The sequence below is a fragment of the Zonotrichia leucophrys genome, chromosome 3 (assembly GCF_028769735.1).
Source record: "Zonotrichia leucophrys gambelii isolate GWCS_2022_RI chromosome 3, RI_Zleu_2.0, whole genome shotgun sequence".
In the NCBI taxonomy this organism is placed as follows: domain Eukaryota; kingdom Metazoa; phylum Chordata; class Aves; order Passeriformes; family Passerellidae; genus Zonotrichia; species Zonotrichia leucophrys.
In genome coordinates this window covers 90,970,841-90,994,855 of record NC_088172.1, presented here as the reverse complement: position 1 = coordinate 90,994,855, position 24,015 = coordinate 90,970,841, and the positions used below count along the sequence as shown (strand labels likewise).

The window sequence follows — 24,015 nt, the reverse complement described above, 5'->3', positions numbered from 1 at the left end:
TATTAAATCGGGATTATTGTTGCATCACACCCTGTCAGTCACCTTAATTAATGCAGTCTACTCAAAAAGCAGATGTGTGGCTGGCTGTTTTCACAGCATGTTTTCTGCTAGGCTGTGCTTTGCTGATGTCAAGGGAATGAGCTGAAATGGAGCCCCTGACAGAGTCCAAACACCAGCTGGAGCTCCTGGAAGTGCCCTTGTGAGCAAACATGACACTGGTGCACCCACAAGGCTCTTGTGGTTTGAAAGCCCCAAGTGCCCTTTTCCAGCTCTGTGTATCATCACTGACACTGTCTGCTCCTCAGACAACCAGCTTGTGAGGTGAGACATGGGTTCCTCAAGGAAGGGTGCTCAGAGTCCCTGGATGAACCCATGGACCTGCTGAATGGCTTTGACCATGTAGACAGGGGACACAGAGACAACCTGTCCTGGTGCAGAGAGTGGCTCCTGCCTCTGTGAGAAGTTCCTGCAGAGGAGAGGGGGACACTGAGGGCACAGGTGAACCCCGCTGATGGGGACAATGTGTGAGTTGTGAAGAATTTGAGGGGGTCTCTGAATGGACAGGTGGGCTGTGGGAGCACTGATGGGGATGTATGCAAACCATGGGGACACTGAGGGGGACATGTGTGAGCCACGGGCACACCGAGGGGACGTTATTGAACCACGAGAATAGGGAGGGGGACATGTGTGAGCTGTAGGGACATTGAGGGGGCATCTGTGAACTATGGGGACACTGCAGGGGTGTGTTAAGAACTCTGATGATACTGAGGGGGGACTGTGAGGGGACCCGTGTGATCCACGGGGTCATGGACACGAACAGAGGGGACACTTGTGAGCCCTGGGACACTGAGGGGACGCGATGGAGGGGACACATGTGAATTATGGGGACACTACAGCGGTGTGTACTAACAATAGGGATACTGAGGGGGGACAATGGAGGGACAAGTGTGACCCACAGGGACACAAAGGTGGGCGGGAAGGTGATGGGGATATGTGTAAGCCGTGGGACACGCGCGATCTCTGGGCCACCGCGGGGACACGGAAGGGCCTTCAGGCCGCGGAGGCGCCTCACGGCGGGCGCGGGGGAGCGGCGCGGGCCCAGAGCCGGCGATGGCGCCGAGCCAGCCCGGGCCGGGCAGGCACGGGGCGGGCCGGGGGCTGCCGCTCCCTCCCCCGGGCGGGGCGGTGCCGCTCCCGGCACTGGGCGGGGCGGGCCCGCCGCTCAGTCCGTGCCTGGAGCGCCGCACGCTAGCGGCACACGCGGAGCCGCACTTCGGCGCAGCATGGAGGACGCGGCGGCGGCGGGTGAGAGCAAGGCGGGCCACGGCCGGAACGGCCATGCCGAGGGCCCTGCGGCCGAGGAGCGGCGGGGCGGCGGGGCCCGGCTGCGGGGCTGCCGCGGGTTCCTGCGGCGCAACGCGCTGGTGCTGCTGACGGTGTCGGGGGTGGTGGCCGGCGTGGCGCTGGGGGCCGCCGTGCGCAGCGCGGAGCTGAGCCCGGCACAGGTCTCCTACCTGGCCTTCCCCGGGGAGCTGCTGCTGCGGATGCTGCGCATGGTGATCCTGCCGCTCGTGATCTGCAGCCTGGTGTCGGGCGCCGCCAGCCTGGATACCCGCTCGCTCGGCCGCCTGGGTGGCATCGCGGTCGCCTATTTCCTGGGCACCACGCTGCTCGCCTCCGGCCTCGCCGTCGCCCTCGGCTTCATCATTCGCCCCGGCGCCGGTGCCTCCGCGCTCAACACCCAGCTGGGGCTGCCGGGCGCGCTCCCCAAGAGCAAGGAGACGGTGGACTCCTTCCTGGACCTCATCAGGTGAGGCCGCCCCGCTCCCCTCCTTCCCCCGCCCTCCCGCCGCCCGAGGATGATGACAGACCCGGCAGTGTTGCACGCTGCAGCCGGGGAGCCCTCCTCCCCCTTCTCAGCCTCCTTCATCTTCTTGTCCTCCTGCATCTTCTCACCTTTCTTTCTGCACCTTCTCCTCATTTTTCTCCTTCTCCTTAACCTCCTTCTTTATCTTCTTCATTTTACCATCCTCCTCATCCTAATCCTGGTTTCTCCAGAAACACGGCTCTCTGCCCAAGTACCCGCAGCCCGGTCAGGTGTAGGCTTGGTGCTCCGCTTCTCCCCGCTTTGTTTTCAATTTTGCCTGGGTGGCTGCAAGGATGAGTCGAGGCTTGCTCGGAGTTCTGGGTGCCTAGGCCCGTTTTTGGTTCTGCCTGGAGGGAAAGCGGCTCCTGGGTGCCGGCTGCAGGGCAGGCTTTCCCTGGCACCTTCCCTGCCCTGCTGCCTGTTGGTGCCTGTCTCCTGCAGGCAGGGCAGGGCTGGGCAGCTCCTCTCATCCCTCACACACAGTTTTTTTTTTTAATTCTCCAACGCTTTACCAAGTCTCCTCATCCAAATGCTTTCCTGCCTCTTAGAGTGCCCTCCCATAGATGTGCACGTGGAAACACAGCCCTGTAGTTCCATGGAGGACATACCCTAAACATAGTCCCGTGTAAGGATGCTCTGTAGGTTTGTGAGCTTCCCTTCTTACCTCTGCAGCTTTCCAGGACAAGACTTGCATTCCCCAAATCTATCTGGAAGCAAGGCTTCCACTTCTAATCAGATGATAGCGTTTTAGTGTATCGTTACTCCTCCTTGCAAAGTTGCAAACTTCACCTTTTTTGTTTTTCTCAAAGCCCATGTCTTGTTGAGATCTGTCTGGGATAGGAGCACACAGACAAACGAGTCAGGCATCCGGATGGTGCTTTGAGTATTGGGCTTCCGGCTGTATTTCCTTGTGCTTTGCACCCAGGTACAAACACAAGAATAAGGGAGGTGACCTGTGTGTGTTACAGTGAAGTGGCTGGAAAGTTGAGCTTAGTCGATATCCCAGTAATTACAAAACTAAGTGGTTTTTTTTTTTTAATTATTTTGATTCTTTGCTTTGCTTTTATGAGTCCAGTTTTTCAGCTGAGATATGTTTTTGCTCTCTCTGGATAAGTGGATGTCTCAATAAAGATAAAAAGATTTTCTAAAAAAAAAAAAAATACCCCAAACCCAGAACTGTATTTACAAATTCAGGTTAATGTCCTTTTCTCCCCCTGAGACAAGTATGTTCCCTTTGGATAGAAATTAAGTCTGGTTTGTTCCTTTGGCAGCCATGCCTCAGTGTCCTTAGCTCACCTCTCCCTCTCTTAAGAACCAACAATTAAGGACCTTTCTTAAGGACCAGCAGTTCCTGACAGCATGTTAAGAAGGAATAGCAGGAATGGGAGTAGGTGGTCTGGCTGTGGTGGTGATTTGTTGTTGAATGGAGGGGAGGGAGGTGAAGGAAAATTGCCAAAAAATAAATAGGAGTAGGCACACCTGGGAGAGTTGGGAAGATGCCTGTAGTGGTGGCTGCCCAGCACATCCTGGTGTTACATCCTGTGTCACCTGGCATCATGGAGCAGGATGGAGATGAGGAACAGGCCAGGGATGTTCCAGTGAGCTTCAGGCTGTGGGTAATATCTAAAGTTCAGAGGAGACAGCTGTTTCTTGGTCTGGTCTGTAAATGCAGGTGTAGAGTTCATCTTCAAAGGGGTTATGATGGTGATGGGATTGAGTCCCTAATTCCAAAGCAGAGCTCATAATGATGAGGCTTGGGGAAAGCATGGTGGGTTGCAGAGGAGTTTCCTTCTTGGAGGTGAGGGGACAGGAACTTTCCCTCAGTAATGCATGTATGGGGGGCTGTGAATACAGCTTTTTCGTGGAACCCCAAGGAAGGGCTGTTGCAGGCACACTGCTGGGCTGTCAGGTTGTTACAGCAGTGACAGCGAAATCCCGTCCAGAAAAGTTGTGTTTGGACACAGCCATCACTAAAGCTTTCAGTCTGAGCACAAATCCCTGACAGACTGAGGGATGGAGAGAGTATGTGATTTTCAGGAACTAGGATCTCTCTGCTGTGTAATGTTACTCTTTTAACTGCTCTTGAAAACCTGGGTGTTCTGGTTTGAGCGCTGAACTTGGTCCCTGCTGTGATGAAACTTAGTAAACTCATTTTGAGATAACAAAGCCATGATTCTATAGGGCCTGGAGGGTTGAAATGATTGCTTTTTGTGTAGGTGGGTCTTACAGCATCCTCCTCTTTGCTTCTCCTTTTATCTCATTTGGCCATGAAACTTTCTGTTTCATGCAAGAAAACTCTGTTTTCAGTGTAGCACAAGACTGTCCTTCAAGGCTTTGCTGCTGCTTGGTTTCAGAGGAGAGGTAAAAATGAGTTGCAGGCAGGTAAACTGAGTCCTCTATCAGCACTGAAAACCAATGTACAACATGACCCAAGGAAGAAACAGCAAAGAGGAAATCACAGCCGTGTGTCACTATTTGGTTCTGCAATCACCTCTGCCTTTGGGAAGTCTTTTAGGGAATGATTCAAGGTGTTGCTTTTCATTGTGCAGTGATGTCTGGAAGCCAGCTTAGTTCTTGGTTTTCCTTTTCAAAGTCTAAACCTTCCCCACAGACATGCATCTAGGCATGGACAAATGACCTCTGGAAAAAAGATTTATCTTGGGCTTTGGTATCAAATGAAAGATGACTCACTGGTGAACCCAGAGGCTGTCTCTGTTTGGTTTTGTCCATTGACCATAACCTCCAGGTCTGATTTGTCTGGCTGGAGGTGCTGGAGCACCCTCCTGGTTTCCCTTCTGGCTAGTGAGCCCTAAGCATGTCCAGTCAGGGCGTAGGCACACTGTCCTCTGCCTTGGGACATGGGGAGGGGACAGCAGAGCTGCCATAGGGTGCTTTTGTGCCCCGAAGCAGGAATGCTGGTGGCTCATCTCATCTCAGGTCTGTCATGTGGGCAGATCCTTGGAGCTTCCTAAAGACGAGTATGGCCAAGGGCAGTGACTGTGGGAGGGGATCCAGCAAGAGTTACTTCCAAGAGCTACTTCCACAAGGCTGATGGCGTTAAAAAAGGCACCCAGAAAGTGGGGTGTTCCCTGGACTCAGAGCAGGATCTTAGAATTCCTTAAGTCTGTCACAATTCCTTCCCTAAGTGAAGGGAAATTTTAGAATTTCTGGGGTTTTCTCTTACTCGTGCATTTGGTGGAGAAGATAAAGCAATAGAGAATAAAGAGAGCTTGTGAGCTTGCTTGTGAAGTGGTTGGCAGCTGGAGGAAGGGGCTGGCTGGGATGTGGTGGGCTCTGGGGCTCAGCCCCCACCTGAGAAGGTGACACTGGGGAGAGCCAGCTTGGCTGTGCTTGTGCCCTGCATGTAACCAGGGAGAGGAGTCCCAAGGATGGGACTCCATCCACCTGCTCACACAGCCCACCTGCAGCTTGCTGGAAAGCAGCTGGAACAGCAGGATCAAGTGTTTTGCAAGAATCTATTGATCTGTTAACACTTTTGATGGGCAATTGTCACGGCTGAATGTTTCAGTAAGGTCAGAGTTTTGTTCTAGCTCTGATTTCTATTTGCTGATTCAACAAAATTGAACAGTTTCACAGGAACCTATTGATCCTGACAAAATTTCCATGGTGGGTGATTGTGGCATTTCATTTCAGTGAGGTCAATGTTTTGCTGTCATTTTATACAAAGGACTTAAGTAGAGAATCTCACTCATCAAAAAAAGGAACATTTCAACAGAGTATTTTACAAATTTTTTTTAGTGGAAAAAAGGATCTGAAACAGGCTTTCTTTGCCCAATTTTGGGATGAAAACATGTTTTGCAACTGTGAAATTGGCTTTGGAGAAGGAAATTCTGTTTTTAATCCAACCCTAGCTGTAAGAATCTGGGAAGGGAAGGAGGTAATCCCTTTTTTTTAATAGGGAGAGTGCACAGAGGTCCACACGTCTGCCCCAAGCAGTAAGGTCAGGGTTTCCCAGTTTGCCAAGCAAGTGCAAAAGCTGTTTAAATTTTATTGCTTCTCAGTGCCCTTTCTGTCTGTCTGCCAGATGTTACCAGCCAAACTGCCAAAGGGAGCACCCACAGCAGCTCCTCCTTTGCTCCAGGTGTCTTCAGAGCCGCAGGGAAGGCAGACACGAGCACAGGGAGAAGCATCAGTTGTGTTTTGCTGGCTGGGCTGCAGAGCAGGTGGCCAGAGTGGCAGTGACCCTCTCCTGGGCACCAGCTGCTCCAGTAGCACTTGTTCCTTGTAGCCTTGCTCTTCCCAGTGAGTCACCCCAAACCAGCAGCCGTGAAAGCCATCTCTGAAATCCCAGTGTGGAAAGACAGTAAAATGTGACTGTTAGAGGGGAGGGGGAGATGCCACCTGTGAATTCATAAATAGAATAAAAAGTGTCCAGGCAGTGGCTGCAGTTAGCCCAGGAGACAGGCTGACCTCTGGGTTTGAAGCTGATGGCTGGTTCTTAAAGTGAAGATAACTGTCCCACCTTGCTTGTGTCACTTTCTGAGTCTGGAATGAGTTCTGTAGGAAGAACTCTGTTTTCATTCATGTGCCTGCACTCTCTGGTAGGGTTTTTTTAGTAAGCCTCTGAACATTTCTGCTCCTTCATTTGTTGCCTTTTACAACTGACTCCCCCCAGTTATGTTTTATTTTGCAAGCATCAAAAATAGAGATTGGACCATTAAGACAAAAAATGTGTCAAATATCTGCTATAAGTAAACACATTTTCAAGTTTCTCTGTGTTAAAACAAATGCACACACTCACAGATATGAGTATGTACAGGGCATGTGTTGTGCATCCACATATCAAAAAGCAGATGAAGAAAATTGCTGTGTGATGTTGAAGGAAAATCTTGGGACAGAAAATAAGCAGAGGTTCTGGAGGAATTTGACCTGGGCTCTGGCATTTTGCCACAAATGGCAATAAAGTTGCTGCAAGTGGATTCGTACCATTGAAAAAAAAAACCTGAAAACTGGAGATGACCAACACAGACTATTTTTTTGTAGACTTCCTCAAAAAAGTATGTTTTTCAACACCAAGGTTTTTGGCCTCAGAAGTGGAACCTTTTTGTAAGAAGCAATGTGAGAGGAATGCATAGTATTTTAGGGTTTCATTCCATTTGCCTGGATTTCCCTTCATGCTTTTGCTGCCAGGGCAAAGTTGTTTGCAGAGCTCTAGCAAACGAATCATTTAGAAACAGTTGTTAATAATAATCCCTTACACATACAATGGAGGAGTTCCTGTGTAATCCTCATCCCTCTGGTGGAAAGATACAGGCCTGTAAGGAAGAGAGCAATTTGACCATAATATCAAAATGGAGAAGGAGGAGAGTTACAGCCCTCCTTTTCTCCATTTGCCAGCTCCAGATTCCCTTAGTTGTCTGGGATTCCCAAGAATGGATGTTGCAGCTAAACTAAAGATTTCTATTACAGCAGAAGTACAGTGGGATCTTTTTGGGGAGTAATGGTCCATTTCTGACTGGTGGGAGCAGCTTTTCACGGGAAGAAAGGTGCATTTATCCAGCTGTGCACAGGGAGATGGTGTGATGAGCACAGTATTCAAGCAGGAAATACACACTTAACATCTGCCCTTGGTGCTACTACTTTCTTGTTCCTGTTTTAAGAGGATCTGAGAAGAATGCTTTCTCACCCTGTGTTGTGCAGTTACATGGAGGTTTCTTGGCTCAGCCCAGCTGTTGCTTCAGCCCCAGGACACAGCTGTCCCTCTTGGCAGCTGTCAGATGGATTTCTGATACGGCTTTTTTGGGGCTGTCTGCACAACTTGCAGCAGACAGAGAGAGCCTTTCCTGCCTGGTGCTTGGTGAGGGGAGTGAAGCCTGTCTGTGCCTCACTTTTCTGGCACAAAGGATTTGGGGTCTGTGTGTGTGTGTGGAGCGAGGTGCTGGCAGCAGGGGAGCACGGGGGGTACAGCAGCACGTCTGTCCCCCTGCCATGGTGTGTTATTGGCCTGTCTGGTTCCTGCCACGTGCAGCAAGTTTTGTCTCCCTGCATCTGGGGCCAAGGCTGTCTGATCCCACACTGCTGTGCTGGGCTCCTTATCTCCCAGACCCAGGTCTGGCCAGCACCGTGTTCTTGTGATAATCCACATCTGCTTCAGAAAGACGACCGTGTTCTCTGGCACAGGGCATGGGGATGGGGCCATGAGAAACAGTCAACAATCCCGCCATACAGCCAGGGTGATTTCCCTAAACTCCATGTTCACATTTGCTACAGGCTTTCAAAGCACAAAAACCTTCTAAACCTTTGGTCCTCACAGAAAAAACAACTGGCAGACACCCAAATTTCATTTGCATGCCCAATTACCCAGTTCATCAGCTTTCCTGTTTGTTGGTTCACCCTCGCAGGAGGGATGTCCACACTTCCCCATGCAGCTCCTCTGCTCACAGGGACAGAGCTGTGTCTGGGTTTCTGTGATGGGTGAGCTTCACCTTACCAGGGCATGAGGAGCAAACCCTGCAGGCACAAGTAAGTCCATGATGGGCCCAGGCAGGTCACCAGCCAGCTTTTATCTCTCCCCCAAGGCACGCAGCATCTTGCCCCGTTTTTCAGGCACTGCAGTGGTGTTCTTGCACAAATCCATCCAAAGGTAAGAACTTGTGATCTGACCCACCTGTAATTAAAGTTTAATTTAGTTCACAAGCTGGCTGATCTTAGGTGAGCAATAAGTGTAGTCTGTGCAGACCTCGTGCCTCCAAGATAAGCCATTTATTTGTAGATTGCTTTTTATGAGCCGACACATTTTGTTCTTAAGTTTTGGGATTTGAAACAGAGGAGCTGTTTTTATTTTATGTGGTTTTGGTATTTTGCAGTCAGGTGTACTTAGAAGTTGGATTGAACAGAACATAAAACTCCTTATGAGCTGCTTAAGATCAAAATTTTTTACTTGGCAAATTGTCAAGTCCTGCGACTGGTGCTGGAGGAATAAAGCAAAGTGTCTACTCTAGGTTATTTTTTAGCACTGTTCACACTTGAAGTAAGAACCTGCCCCTTGCCTTGCTGTAACAGGGTTGCTGGCATCACTTCACTGTGTGCTTTAAGTATATGCTTGGAGATAAGTTAATGTTTAGTTACTGAGGCCCATGCCTGACATACTGTGCAAATTATGGAGGGTTTGGTTTCCTGGCCACATTTAAACATTGGAGAACCATGTTGTTTAGGCTTTAGTATTGTTTCCTTTGGTTTTGTTTTCATCAGGATGGAAAAGCTGATTTAAAGAAAAAAGAAAGAATTGATTTTTGGTTGATTTTCAGTCTTTTTTCATCTCTTTGCTTCTTCAAAGTCCAGTCAGTTCTTTTTTGAAGAAAAATAATCATCCTGCTATGAAAAGCTGAAAAGAAATATCTTTCTTTTCCCAACAGCATGAGCCCATTTGTATACGTGATATTTTACTCCTGATAAAAGCAAGTTTGCTTTTACTTTACTGAAGGTTTTTATCCACCAGAGAGTTCCAGCTGTGCAAGAAGTGATGCATGTTAGCTGTTCCATTGATCTTATTTGGCCAGTTCTTGAGTGTCTTTGCTGAGTGAGGGGGAGCTCTCCTGCTTTCAGACAGACAGCTGCAAGGTCAGCTTATGAGAAGAAAAAGTTGCTCTTCCCTTCATGCTTGGTGGAATGTAGACTCCAGAAGACAAATTATTCTTGCAGCAATCCTCCTAATACACTTGTGGTGCATCAGAGAGAGAGAGGCTGAGGTATTTCACAGCAGACAGGTGCTTGACAAAGTTCCATGTCCTTTACAGTTGCTGTCAAGGCTGTGGGAAAACTCCCTGTGTGGCAGGAGAATGGAGCCATGCAAAGGCCAAAGTCCTTATCTGGGCCACATTTTAATCTCCCTCTTGCTTTCAAAGATTTGACTCTGCTGCTCCTTTTCTTGCTCTGGTTTGGATTTGCGCGTTCCGTGCCGTTCATGGAATGACCACAGCCTGGTTTAATGTTTGCCTGGGTAACTGTGGCAAAAATGGGGGGAAGTTAGCAGGGCACAGCCTGGAGGGAGCTGCAGCTTCCTCAGAGCAGCACAAAGAGCAAAGGATGGGGAGCAGCTGTCCAAATGCTTTTTACCACAGTTAACTGGCACTGGGTAAGGTCTTGTGTTTCCTTACCCAGGTAAGGCACCATAAGTGCCTCTGTGATGCCTTCTGCTGGCAGTACTTTCAGCTGATACCCAACATGTTCCTGCCCTTTCCAGCTGTGGTCCTGCCATGACCCCAGAGATCAGCTTTTATTCCTGTTTCCCTTTCTGACACAGAAAACCAAGAGCTGTCATTTGGCTAGGGGGAACACGTGCTCTTTCCCCTAAGGTGAGAAAGGAATTGGAGCATTAAAACCAACTATAAGATACCACAAGAAGCTTGGAAGAATGCCCTGCTTGGTCCAGTTCATGATTTTGATTTCCTGTATGCAGATACATACTGGATGGTCAGAAAGAGTGTACATCACTTTGCATGCTGTCCTCTCTGCACTAACCTGATGCTAGATTGGCATTTCTGTGTGAAGGCACTGCTGGATTCAGATGTTCCATAGGAGTTGCCTGTACTTTCCACCTGTGTTGTCTAAGTCCTTGCAGAGAGGTCTGGCCTGTGATGTTGTTGTGCTCTGCCTTGGTGATCAGGGAAGCTGGCCTTGCTGTGTTGAAGGGTTAAGCCATTCTCGTAAGTGGATTTTGCTGATTGGATTGTCCTTCATGTTGATGCTGTGAGTGAAGAGTAATCACATGAGCAATGTTAGAATCCTGCCTGACACTGGAGGCCATAAGCTGGTGCTGCAGGTGGTGTGGCTGAACCAGTTTCCGTAGCCACTGGGCAGTGGGTGTGTAAAGCCAGCATTGTGTGTGATTGCCTCTGTGGCCCTGCCCACAAGGTGAGGTGTGGCAGCAAGCACCTGTCACCTCTCTCATGTCAGCCAAGCAAGCTCCATACTGCTGGAGAATCTTCTGTGCTACACACTTCACCAGTGCCAATGTGCTTGCCTTTGAAAAAGCCATTCTGTCTGAGAGTAATACACATTGGTGCATTTATTTAGAAGTTCTCCATGACATATTTCATTTTCTTGTTTGTCTTTTACAGAAACCTGTTCCCTGCAAATCTTGTTGCTGCAGCTTTTGAAACGGTAAGATCTGTGAGGACTTTGGACATGAGCTACATGCATAGGCTCTTTTATTAGAAGAGGACTAGAAAGATGGTGTAGAAAATACCAGAAGTTAATTTACTTACAGAAGGTAGGGTTTTTAAAAGCACATGATACAGTGAGACATACAACTTCCATGGCAAATTATTTGAACAATATTCCTCAAAAAAAAGCGTATTCAAAGCCCATCTTTTCTACCTTCACCAAAAATATTCTTTAAACTTTGGGTACCATGCTAGGCAGCAGTGGCAGTCCTGTGCCAGACTGCTGACCATGTTGCAGGAGCTAGCTGGGAATCCTTTGGCTATGTAGTTTAGAGCTGGGCTCAGAACAGACAGGGCTGTAGACCTTTAGGCTCCCATGTGTGTAAGCATTACCTGTTGCCTGATGGTTTTATTCAGTAGTTTCCATTGTATCCCTTGCTGGATTAATTACTCAGCCTGGTTTCCCTTCCAACAGAGACAGTGTGGTGGGATGGTGACTGGCACCAGAACATAGTGTGGTTTAAACTGATGGATAGGAGCTGTAAGGCTCCAAAAAGATTTTGATTTAGTTGTCAATGCTAATTTTATATGTCAGGATAGAGAGTGTTGAGGATATTGTCATAGGGCAGAATGATTCTTTATGATACAGGAGCAAAATAATGGCTTTTGCCTTCATGGGGGGTTTGCTTTTGTATCAAAACCAGGGGCAAACTCTTAAAATCACATTCCATTTTTCATGAATATGTAATACAGTACGAGTCAATATTCCATGAGTAAAACCAGAAGCAGTACAAAAATAACACCATGAGAAGGATATGTTGTGATGCCTCTAGTGTCAGGGCTGTGTGTGTTCAGGGATGAAATAAAGCAGTCCTCTTTTCCTCTGTGCTGCTGTTGTCACAGGGAATTGACAAGGACAGAGGCTTTTCCTTCCCTCCTTTCATATTAAAAGAAAACAAGCCCAAAGAAGTGCCCTGCTTTTGTGAGGTGTCTAGTTTGTTTATCAAAGTAATTGTTGCCCTAGTTTTTAGGTATTTTGCTGACAATTTTAATGCCTGCCTCACCATTTTTATTTGGTTTTGTTTTGTTTTTACCTGCAGTATGCGACAGACTATCAGCTGCTGCTCAGGAACACAACCTCTGGAAATATCACATGGGAAAAGGTAAGGTCATTTCTTAGGTTTTTAAACAAAGTGTTGTCAGTAATATTTGACTACTTCACAGCCTTTGATCCTTTCCAGCAGTCTTGAGAAAGAAACAAGTACTTTTATTTGCCTGGAACTGAGACACACACAAGCTGAATGAGTACCCACAGCCACAACAGAAAGCTGTGCTTGAGAGGAGGGTTGAGCTCAACTGATGTGACCCATGACACTTTATTTTTCTAGGCCATGCTTTCTGAGACCTGGTCTCACTTGATCTAAATTTTAGTGAGTCTACCTGATGTTTCCAGATAACTTTCTGTAGACTTGGAACTAAATAGCAATCAGGCTGGCCGAGTATGTCCCTTAAACCTTTCTCTTCATTAAGAGTTTAAAGAGATTGAGGTTTTATCCCTCTACCCAAGGCTCTTAATCTGTTAATTTGTTGGGTTGAGAATTTTTTCTCGTTGCTGAAATTTTGTTTGAAGCAGTAACAAGTGGTCTGAAGGAGTAAAAATTACAGACAGAAGATTACAAATAGGCTACTGTTGCAATGGTGTCAAAAAGGGAACTGGTGTGTAGGTGTAGGCAAAGCAGAGTGGCACCTTCCATATGTAGATGGTGGGGCTTCCAGAGATGCTCTGTATCCCACTAAGTGTCATTTCTCCTGCAGACAGGGCTATCGAACATGTTTATTATTGGCCAGAGCCAACATGTTGCAGGCTCAGCAATAGTTACTGTTGTCTTACAAGCGGCAAGCTGTGAAACAGACCCAGAGACCCAGCCTGCAAGGTGTCACCTTGCTCCAAATAAAGTGTCTCATGTGCTGCCATGGGATTTTTGGGAGACTGGTCTGAGAAATTACTTTCAAGGTGATTTTCATTTCCTCAGGCTCATTCTGGCTGTCTGAGCTCAGTATCAGATGTTGGGTAAATACGTTTTTAATATGATTTGAATTCCCCTAGGGCAAGAGACTTGTAATGTTTGCATTTGTCATGGAAGGGCTCAGCTGGGGTTTGCCCACCAGTTTGTAAAACCATCAAGGAAAGAGCAGTTTATGCTTACCCAGAGGGACTCTGGAGCCTATCCCTGAGCACAGCAAGCATTGGCTTCATTACCTTCTCCTCCCCATGCGTGGTGTGTGAGCAGGTGATGCAGAACAGTGTTTGTGAACTCTGCTTCCAGCCCTGACCTGAACTTTCACCAGCACCGGAGACACAGGGTGACAGGTGACTGGGATGACGCGTGAACCGAGCAGGGACAAAGCTGTGCCTTGCCTGGGAGCCTGCATCCCAGGGTGAGCAGCTCCACTGGTGCCTGCTGGATGGCATTAGCACTCAAAGCTGTGCCTTGTCCCAGAGCCTGGCATGCCAGGGTGAGCAGCTCTGCTGGGGAGGAGGCAGCTCCCCCTGCCTGGTGGCGTTAGCCCGGCTCCGCGGTCACCCCGTGTGACACGGATGTGTGACTCTGTGACACGGATGTCACCGGGAATCCCAAAGGAGCGCTTTGTGTCTGTGTGCCCTCGGGCAGGGCACGCCCCTGCAGCTTCGTGCTGCTGAAACACGCTCGGTATGAGAGGCTGTAGGAACGTGCACTTGGATTTGTGTGTTTGTTGCAGAGTGCTGAGTTATTTGACATTTAAGCAAGGGTAAGTGAAATGGGAGTAAATCTTTTATTTATCTTCACTGTCAGGTTTGATATGGGCTCCGTAGCAACCAAGCATGGATTAAGGCTAACCAAATCCATTGAAAATGGTGCTGCTGTCAAGTACTTTTTTAATGCTTGTTCAACACCATCACTTTTCCTTAAGAGATAAGAATGCATCTTTTGGCCCTTTAAAATGCAACATTGTTTGTTTCATTTTTCCTCTCTCTTTTTCCTGCCTATCAGTCTCCTGTTTGATGTAACATCAGAAAAAATATTCTGAATATGCCACTGCTGCCTGTTTTTGCCAACAGTTGTGATGATGTAAAGGTTATTTCTGCTATTATTTTTCCAAAACCTTTTTTAAGTTGTTGGAGCAAAACCAGACTGAGCTTCTTTAATTCCAGAAGACGCCCTACTGTCTCTAGGGAAGAACAGACCAAATAAAAAGAGAGCATCATCTCAGTTTTGTTACCTCAGTTTTAGTACTGGTCTAGCTATAGTATTTATGGATAGATGAGGATTAAGTTTGGAAAGAAGAGTATGAATTTTGGATGTCATAGTGACAGAAGTTTGGTTCCAGAGGAATAAGATCATATTCCTATCTACTTTTTTCTTTCATCAGCAGAATATTTGAGTGTAGAGGAGAAATATTTTCTTTCAACTTTCCATATGAATAGTGTGGAGCAAAAATTTCCATTGATTATATTCCCCCCCACCACTGGTTACTAGGCTCTGTCTTCCCCCACTGATGAAGTGAACAGTGGGACATGTACTTGTTTGCTCAGCCATGTCCTTTTTTGTTGTTTCACATGCTCACCTCATGTTTACCCAGCTTTTATGGCTACATCCTCTCTGTCTCATTGGCAGCAAGACTTCCTGGGGCACAGACTATCTCACTTTACCATCTGCAGCACAGGGAGCCTGGGGGGGCTCAGTTCCTCTTTGGACAGGAGTAAAAATACACAAACCAGTGGTTGCTCTTCTTCCTCACATCACATGGCTGCATTTTCTTTTCAGCCACCTACTACTGGGACTGTTCAATGTCAGCAGTTGTTTCCTTGATAAGCATTTTGTTTCAAGAGCTAACAAACAATGGGATCTTCAGAGAGATTCAAGGACCAGAAGAGCTCCATGAATCTTCCTAAGAGAATGCATAATTTCAGGCAAACAATAACGTGTCCCGTAGTTTGTCCAGGAACAAAGTTCTCATTAAAGCTGTTTTTGTTTGGTGTCCACAATGCTGCTTGGTTTGGCTGCCCCTTTGGGGTGATGCACTCTTGTGTGAGAATACAAAAAGGCTGTTCAGCATCTGCCAGTTTTAGAGGCTGGGATTGTGAGGATCTTCCGCTGAAGATTTTCTGCTGGACTCGTTCCGTGTGGTGTTGCAATGAGGTAGAATTCCCTCAATGCTGAGGATCATGCCCTGGATTTGCAGGGAGAAATTTCTTGCAATAAGTTTCTGCTCTAGGGAAGTGGTGCATCTCCTGCCTACATCTGCAGTGTTGGGAGGTGATGGTGAGTGTTGTGTGTTGTAAAGAAATCAGTGAGAGACAAGGGAGAGCAAGGCCTGAAAATGGGGACAGGATGGCAGCAAGTAGGGGGATACAGCTCACAAGCTTTTGGCAGTGACACACACAGTCAGCTTCTGGTCACCAAGAGGTCAGGGGTCCCCAGATCACAGAATCTAGGCTTGCAGTGCTGGTGAGTGTGAGCACTTGGAGAACAGCAGCAGGAGTTACCACAGTGCTGGGAGCAAGGTGGACAGAGACCTCCCCGAGGTCCATGTACTGTCATTGTGGAGAGCACAGAGTTTCTCTCCCAGCAACATCCAGGTTGGAATGCTGGGCTCTTAAAGCACTGAAACACTGAAATTCTGTTTCATGGCAAAGCTTTATACCCTTTTTTTCCCAGAATGGGAACCAAAACAAGAGAGTATTCACTGTTTTTAGCATTTTTTTTGAGGAATGGTTTGGGCCCATTATGGTAAAATTCAGTTCCAGCTGCACTTTTCATATTACCCCTGTATCAGACAAACCCAGTATAGAATGATATATGTTATTTTATAACATCCCACATGCACAGATGGTTTGTTTAGCTCATAGGAGGGGGTAATTTGTTTTGTCTTTACTTTTCTAGCTGCAGAAGAGTTTAGAGCTTTCATTCAGAAAAAACACAATATAGCCAAAACTATCCAGACAGAAAAGTGTTAGTGTGTGTGACAGCATGTTTCCTCAGACATCTCTGGAGATACACTGTACCTCGTGTTTAGTATCTGTCTATGTTCTCAGTTCTCTCAATCAGGAATCAAATAAATAAAGTGGCAGCTTAACCCTGAAACAAGCAACTACCATAAAAATTGCAGATTCTATAACTATTTTTTTTTTTACCTAGAGAATAAAGAAAGCGAGCACCTTCACTGTTTGTAAACACTTCCCTTAACAGCAGTCTAATCTTCCTGCTTTTGTGTATAATTTACATTTTATCCCTTTCCCTGCAGGACTTTATTTCCACCTGCCATTGAGAGACAGTCCAGTTCAGCAGTGTACTTCCAGAAAAAACATCAATCTTAAGCAGGCTGGTTTTATCAGATTTAGCAGATCAGTATCCTGAGTTTTTTAGTTGATACTACTTTCAAACTTTTAGCTCAGAATGTATTTTCTTTCCTAGCATTGAGCTAGTGTCCACTTAAACTAGCCAAAAGGCCAAAACTTGTACACAAACTTCATCTGTTATGGAAATTCTTCCAAATAAAACAACGATTTGACATGTTTGTACTGCCAAGTTGGAGAGAAAAAAACCCAGTTTGTCAAAACAATTATATTTTTATGTAGCCACAAGAGTACTCATTCAGTTCATATGATACTGCATTGCCAAAGAGAGCTCTGGCTCTCTTTGAGAAGCAAACCGTGAAGGACTAACCACAGAGCAGACCTGTGGGCAGACTAGTTTTTGTCAATAGGTGGATCCTGTTTTTATTCTCTTTTCCAGGCAGTGACAGATTTCTGAGAAGGTATCTCTCTTCTGTTCCCTATCTCCCACAGCTGACATGGACAAATGAAGGAGTAGGTTGCCACGGTTTGCTGCCTTTCTCTGCCTTTCTCCCCTCCTTCTGCTTCATAACATTTGTTGTTTTCTCATGGTTTTCACCTTGGTATCATCATTGCACTAAAGTCCTGAGTAAACTGGGGAGTTTTCTTGTTCAGGTCACTGAGAGCACAGCTATTATATTGAAGGGCACATGGGCAGGCCCTTTCCTTCTCAGTGAATCCATGCCAGCTCATAACTAGGCAGGTTTGTACCTGAGCTGCATCCAGATCTCCTTGATTCCCTCTGACAAAATAGGCTCTGCTTGTTGATTTCAGATCAATCAGACAGCAACAAAATGACCCTTTTGTTGGGTTTTGTCCTATTCTCACATGTAACAAGCCTTCTTTTTTTGTCTTTGCAGGTCCCTGTAGGTACTGATATCAGAGGGATGAACATCCTGGGACTGGTGCTGTTTGCTCTGGTTTTAGGAGTGGCACTGAAAAAGCTTGGCCCGGAGGGGGAAGATCTGATTCGCTTCTTTAACTCATTCAATGAGGCAACAATGGTCTTGGTTACCTGGATTATGTGGTAAGTGTGTGGCTGCAGAAACATCTGCACTGCAGTGTTGTGCTCAGACCAGCAAACTCAGTTTTCATCTCTCTGTCCAGCTCTTTCCTGTGAGATCCCTCATCACAGCAAAAGCGAATGCTGTGATATCACACCATGGGGTCTTCTCTCCTTGCTTGTGCCCTGTAATGAGACAATCACTCATAGCTTAAGGTATCAGGCTGGAGAACTTCAAAGGGTTGCCTATAAATCCTCTCCAGGACTCCATTTTGATTATTTAGTGGAAAGAAAACTCAGTATTTCCTAATGCTGATTTTTTTTCTCTTGCCTATTAATAAGCAAATACATTATCTCACTTGATTCCTTGGAGTCTGGAAAAGTTTATGGGCTGACTAGTGCTCTGATCAATCCCACAAAGCTTTTGATGCCAAAAAAGTCTCTTAGTTAGGAGCTGGAGCACACTAAACTTTCTCATTAGGCGAGAAACCAGAGGAGGCAGGCACCTCTAGAGAGTGGTTCAGGCCACCTAAGCTGGGGTAGGAGCAGCCTCCTGGCTGGGTTTTCCATCAGGTGGGATGAGCCTGGGCCTCAGAGCAGTATCATGGCTGCCCTTGGTAGCTCTGTGGAGTTAGGCTGCTCCTCTGAAACCAACAGTACTAACACCTCTCATACAAACCTTAAACTATTCATATTCATAAAGATAGCTAGCAAACAAATTAACAGTGGGACATTTCTCGCTCCCTTTCCGAAGCTGGTGAAAAAGCTGTAAATGTACCTAATGTATTAAATGTATTTTTAAATGCATATATTAAATGTATATTTAAACATGTTTCTTTCTTCCTTCATTCTGCATTTTTCATTCCTACTGTTTTCCTCTCCCTAAGAAGTAGAGGGGTTTTAACAAAATACCTGATTTTACACAGGCAGATCTCTGTGTTAGTTGGTATCATAAGGGATTGAAAAATTCAGTCTCCAAGCAGCTTAAGCTTTTTGCTCTTGAGTGTAATTCCTTGGACACTGAATACTGATAAGAGGCAGTTCATGCATTCAGCTTATTACAGTGCTAGCACTTCAAGCCAATCAGTTGGTATGTAATCCTTTATTTTGTGGATTATAGGGACCACTGCTGACCCTTAACAGCGAAACCTTTACTTGTTCTCTTTCCTTCTTTAAGGCTCTTGTGTAGTCCTGGTATTTGTTCAAAATCTGCAAAGCTGCATGTGCTTCCCAAGGGATACCTTGGAATGGTGAAACCATACCACCAGCAGCAAGGGCAGCTTGAGCTCATGTCTGGTCCCATTCAACAGCCACTCTTGTGTTTTAGCAGCACTTGGGTCTTAGCTTTCAGCTCTTTCCTCTCCAGCCTCCCTCTTCAAGGGGAGGAATGCAGTGTTCAGAGCTTGTGCAGGACCAGGGCTCAGCTAATCAGGATCTGGCTAATCAGGCTCCTCAGAAACACAGTTCAAAGGCAGAATTGCAGAGGCTCAGTGGGGGGTGTTCCACAGGCTCCCCTAGAGATTTGGTCAAGGGAGGACAGAGGATGCTCACATGGATCTGGGACATAGGGAGATGCTCTCTGCATGGAACAGAGGAGCTGTAGAACCACTGAGGGAGAGGCAGGCCAGGAAAAATTGAGTGATTTGAGCTGCCTTAAGGCTTGCCCACCTTTCCAGACCTTTGCATGCTTAACCAAACCTTCTGAAGTTTGTCCTGACTCCACAAATCAGCTTCTCTGAACATGGGCATTGGATTCTTTATTCCTGAGATGTACAGGTAAATCTTTTTTAGTCACAAGTTTTCCTGGGGCAGGATTTTAGGGAGCTGGGTGGTCTTTTAGTATTTCTTAATCTTAGAAGAAAGGGATGAAGTGTGGACAGCATCAGCAGGGGTACTCAGACACAAACACCCCAGTAGGGCTTAGGAAGGAGCAGGCCCTGGGCCTGCAGTGATTCAACAGTGTGTTTAGAGCTGCTGTGCTGTTGGTGCAGGGGCAGTTCAGCCTTTTCAGGGCTACTGGGACCAGAGGTGTGGCTGTAGCCTGCAGGTGGCCCTTCCCCTGGAGCAGCTCCACGTGTCCTTTACAAAGGAGACTTCAAACAAATGCTGACGTGGCATGTTTCTAGATAGGAGGCATGGATGTGGCTTGGGGAAAGCTCTGGGAGCCTGATCATTTAACTTAGTCCTTTTTAGGCAAATAGCAGAGTTAATTGCTGTCTTTGGCACATACATCAGCAGCCTTTAGCTGAGCTCTCTGGTATGTGCACAGCTTTTTCTTAACCTCCACAGAGCTGGCACCCAGTGTGTCTGTGATTTTAATGACCTGACTCTGTACTCCTGCTGGCAGTTTCTGCATGTCTGAAACCCAACTCTTTGACCCCTCTCTGTACTCCAGTGATGTGATGCTGCTCCCTTCCCTCCTCTCCTCATTGGTGTCTTGTCCTGGAGGCTCCTGGCAGCATTTCTGCTTCCCACTCACCTTTCCTTTGGCACTCTCCTTGCCCTGTCTCTGAGGGCATAAGTGAACAGACCTTTTAAAATTTAATGCTTACCATTCACCAAACAAGACTCATAGAAAAGCCTTCCAGATTTGCCTAACCTGAGTGTGTGGTGGATAAAGAACTACCCTTCAGTAGGGGCAACAGATTGTTTAGGGGAATATTATCTCCAGGACAGAAAATGTCGTGTTTTCCAAGGCTTGTTGTTTTTACTTAATGACAATCAATATTTCATTTACACAGGTATGTACCTATTGGCATTATGTTCCTTGTTGGGAGCAAGATTGTGGAAATGGAAGATATTGTGCTTCTGGTGACCAGTCTGGGAAAATACATCTTTGCCTCTATCCTGGGCCACGTCATCCACGGAGGAATCATTCTGCCACTTATTTATTTTGCAGCCACACGGCAAAATCCGTATCGTTTTCTCTTAGGACTTATCACACCACTTGCCACTGCCTTTGCCACTTGCTCCAGGTGGGTTTCTGTGCCACTTCTGAGACTATAGCCTGGCTATGTTTGTCACCCTAAACTGGCTGTATCCAGTTTTACTTTTAGGTGTGACTGTTGTTCCTGAGGTTGCAGAAAGGAGAGAGTTCTGAGTCTTCTGAGCACAGAGATGCTCACTGCTGTCATCGGCCTGCCACACAGCACGTGCTGGTTATCAGCTGTTGAAAATAACTCCTCAAATATTGAAGCCATAGCATGATGCTTAGTTAGAAATATCTTGGGGGGAAAAATATTGCCTTTAAATGATCCTGCTAGCTGTCCTTTCAATTTTAGTGAAGTGAGGGTCAGTAGAGAGTGACTTTGTCCTCAGAAGTTTACTTTTTAAGTTCAGAAGAACCTGGAACAAATTTAGACTAATTTTGTAGGAGCAAAGCAGACTTGCTTGTTAGTGTAAAGGCATTTAACATTATTTATTTTAAATATCTGATCAGCTTTCATTTGTCATGACCAAATGATTGAGCATGTCACTTACACTTTTCTCAGGTACAAACACCTGATCAGATGACATATTATATAAAATCATTCCAGGTCATCCCCAAAAGCAGTTGCATGTCTGCTGATGGAGCTGAAGTACTAATTATAAACTCTCTCCTTCTGTGTAGTAGGAGAGGGTTTATGAATAAAACCATCTAATTTATAATGCAAAAGTAAATCCAAGAGTGGTGTTTTATTTTTAATTATTTTTCTGTTCATTTGAGAAGGTACTAATGCAGCATTAACAGAGATTGCTGTTGCATCTGTGGTGTTTATATTATCATAGAATCATACAGTGGTTTGGCTTGGAAGGAACTTCAAAGATGATCTAGTTCCAACCTCCCCTGCTATATTTGCATCTGTTACTGCGTGTTTGTAGTTTGAGACTTGTTCATTCTACAGCCATGTAATGCTGCACACTGTGTAAAGTCATGAGTTCTTGCTTCTGGGAGATTAAAGTCCTTATCAGCTATTTCTGGATGAAAGCAGATTATTAAATACCTCTGCTCAAAACTCAACCAGGAGGGTCCCTCATTGCCATCGTGCCAGAGAGGGACTGTAAAAGGGCATTGTTGCCTTGACTGCAGTCCTGTGTGCAGCAGGCCAGCAACATGGAAGCCATGGGACAGTGATGGGGCATTCAGAACACCCTGGTGCTCTGTTTCACCTCTCCTGCTCTGTTTCCAGCTCAGCCACGCTCCCGTCCATGATCAAGTGTATCGAGGAGAACAACGGGGTTGACAAGAGGATCAGCAGGTTTATCCTTCCCATTGGGGCCACTGTAAACATGGATGGAGCTGCTATTTTCCAGTGCATGGCAGCTGTGTTCATTGCTCAGCTGAATAATGTCGACCTCAACCCTGGGCAGATCTTCACAATTCTGTAAGTTGCTTGCAGCCACATTCTTCTGGCCCCCAGACACATTCAAGCTGTGGTCTCTCCATTAATAGCTAACAGTTAGCATTCCACATCTCTGACCTAAAGCTTACAAACTGCTATGCAACATAATTATAGGGTGATTAAAGGATGGAGTCTTTAAACCTTTACAAGATTTGCCAGAGTCTCGATTTAATGAAAGGTGGAACCTGGGAAGGGTAATTGAATTCTGAAACAGTCTTTGAGCTGTTTAAAGCTCTTTCTCACATGAAATTCCTCTCCTTCCTTAAGCATCTCACTCCTCCATCCTTCAGTCACCATTAGGCTGGGTAATTGAGGCATTCTGCACTGCCCAGAAAGCAGCCTTTGACTCCCCCTCTGAATGTCTTAGAAAATTCTCCTGCCAGCTCCTTGGTTCCTTATGTATGAATTTTGTACTAAGGACTCTGTTCCTGCTTATCTCTGTTCTTCCTACCATCACATTGCTGGCTTTCCTGATCAGATCTCTTGTTGTTCCCCTCCTGACTGCTTTGCTCCATTATCCCCTCCATCCCCCCAGTCCTACCTCCTCTAAGACTCTCATCCCTCTATGCCTGGAATATCCTCCAATGCCCCATATCTCATGAAGTGTCATTATCTTCATTTCTCTCCTCAAAATCCCTTAAATGAGGATGCTACAAGCAGTTCTGTAAACTCCTCTCCTCACTGTGCCCAGCAGCCACAGCTACATCCACCACATGCCTCCTAGGGCTGGTTCCTGGCATTTTTTATCCTTCCTGGCCAGGTTTTATTTTCTTTTTGATTATGTTTCCCAGTATGTTGTTTGTCTATTTAAGGCAGGGCTGGGGCACTGATTTTTTTTTTTTTTTTTTTTTTTGGGTGAGTAGCCAATTTAGCTTTTCAGGTACTCTCTCAGTGAATCAGGTGTGAAGACAGGTCTGAGGATGATGCAGTGATAGCCCAAGGAGAGCTCAGTTGCAGACATGTGCACACAAAAAGGTGTGGTGAGCACAGGCACTGCAGGTTTCCAGCTCCTGGTTTAGGGTCTGGGTTGAGATGCAAACGAGACACAGAGAAGGTGCTGTGCCCTGCATGGCAGAGTTTGCCTTTGTACACGTGGGGTCAGGAGCTGTAAGTCCCCCAGCATACTGGAGCTGGGAGTGTTAGTAAGGCAGCAGGATACAGCTGTGTTGGTTGTTTCTTATCCTGAGAAGGCAGTCCTGGTGCTGACCCCAGAGCCATCGCCACGGTAACTGCTGCGGATCCCTGCTGAGCAGGATGGGGTTTGCCTGGGAAGGGAATGCTCGGCGTGTCCCATGCTGGAGCGTTTGTTTACAGTTCCCATGGTGGGAAGCAGGTGGCAGAGTGCAGCAGAGGAGACCTGGGAGCCCCCTAACCAGGCACGGACGTGTCTTTGCAGCGTGACGGCCACGGCGTCCAGCGTGGGAGCGGCCGGCGTCCCTGCCGGAGGCGTCCTCACCATCGCCATCATCCTCGAGGCCATCGGGCTGCCCACCAACGACCTGTCCCTCATCCTGGCCGTGGACTGGATCGTGTGAGTACTGCAGGCCCCACCTACCTGCTCTTGGGAGGCATGGAAACATGAATTTCACAATGGCTAAGGCTGGAAAAAAACGTTCAGATTTTGTCAATATAGCACCACACACCGTGCTCCCCATTAAGCTGTGTCATGGGGACTCCACCACTTCCATAGGCAGTCTGTTCAGATGATTTACAGTTCTTCCCATGAAAAGATTTACATAATATCAAATATAAATCTCCTCTGGTGCAATTTGAGGCCATTTCCTCTCATCCTGTCACTTGTTACATGGGAAAAGAGAGTGACATCCACATCACTACAGCATCCTTGTAGCATGTTTACCTGGAAACGTAGTCAAAGTACAGAATATAACCCAGTAGAAAGTAAGACCCTATGGGACAGGTAACTTGTGATGGAGAATGGAAAAGGTGGTGCCTTCCCATTTAAAGCAGTCAGTATGCTGAAATCTCTCTTCAGCTTTTTTTGTAGAAATGTATTTCTTCTTGGCTTCAGTTCCTATTAGAATGCTTGTTAAAAGTCCATTTAGAATGTGTTGATATTGCTGGAAATTAATTGGACGCCAGAAGGGCAGAGGAGAATAAAGGAAATTAGTCTGAACGTCAGTTGTGGAAAACTTCCTTAGTCATGTGTGGGAAGCAGTTTCCATCAGAAACTCTTGTCAGCTGTTGTTTGAACTTTTTTAATAGTTTCAAGACTGGTCAAAGCACCAGCACAAGTGTCATAG

At 46.6% G+C, this 24,015-nt stretch overlaps 1 protein-coding gene across 1 annotated transcript in view; it reads left to right on the top strand.

Annotated features, from left to right (window-relative positions):
* The first annotated feature begins 1,216 nt into the window (after positions 1-1,216).
* Positions 1,217-24,015, top strand: part of SLC1A4 (solute carrier family 1 member 4) — a 33,865-nt gene continuing 11,066 nt past the window's right edge. The window contains exons 1-7 of the mRNA XM_064709225.1: positions 1,217-1,810; positions 10,948-10,990; positions 12,093-12,155; positions 17,230-17,396; positions 20,114-20,347; positions 21,542-21,736; positions 23,151-23,285. Of these exons, the coding sequence (XP_064565295.1) occupies positions 1,284-1,810; positions 10,948-10,990; positions 12,093-12,155; positions 17,230-17,396; positions 20,114-20,347; positions 21,542-21,736; positions 23,151-23,285 (1,364 nt within the window). The 5' untranslated portion in view covers positions 1,217-1,283. The remainder of the gene's footprint in view (positions 1,811-10,947; positions 10,991-12,092; positions 12,156-17,229; positions 17,397-20,113; positions 20,348-21,541; positions 21,737-23,150; positions 23,286-24,015) is intronic.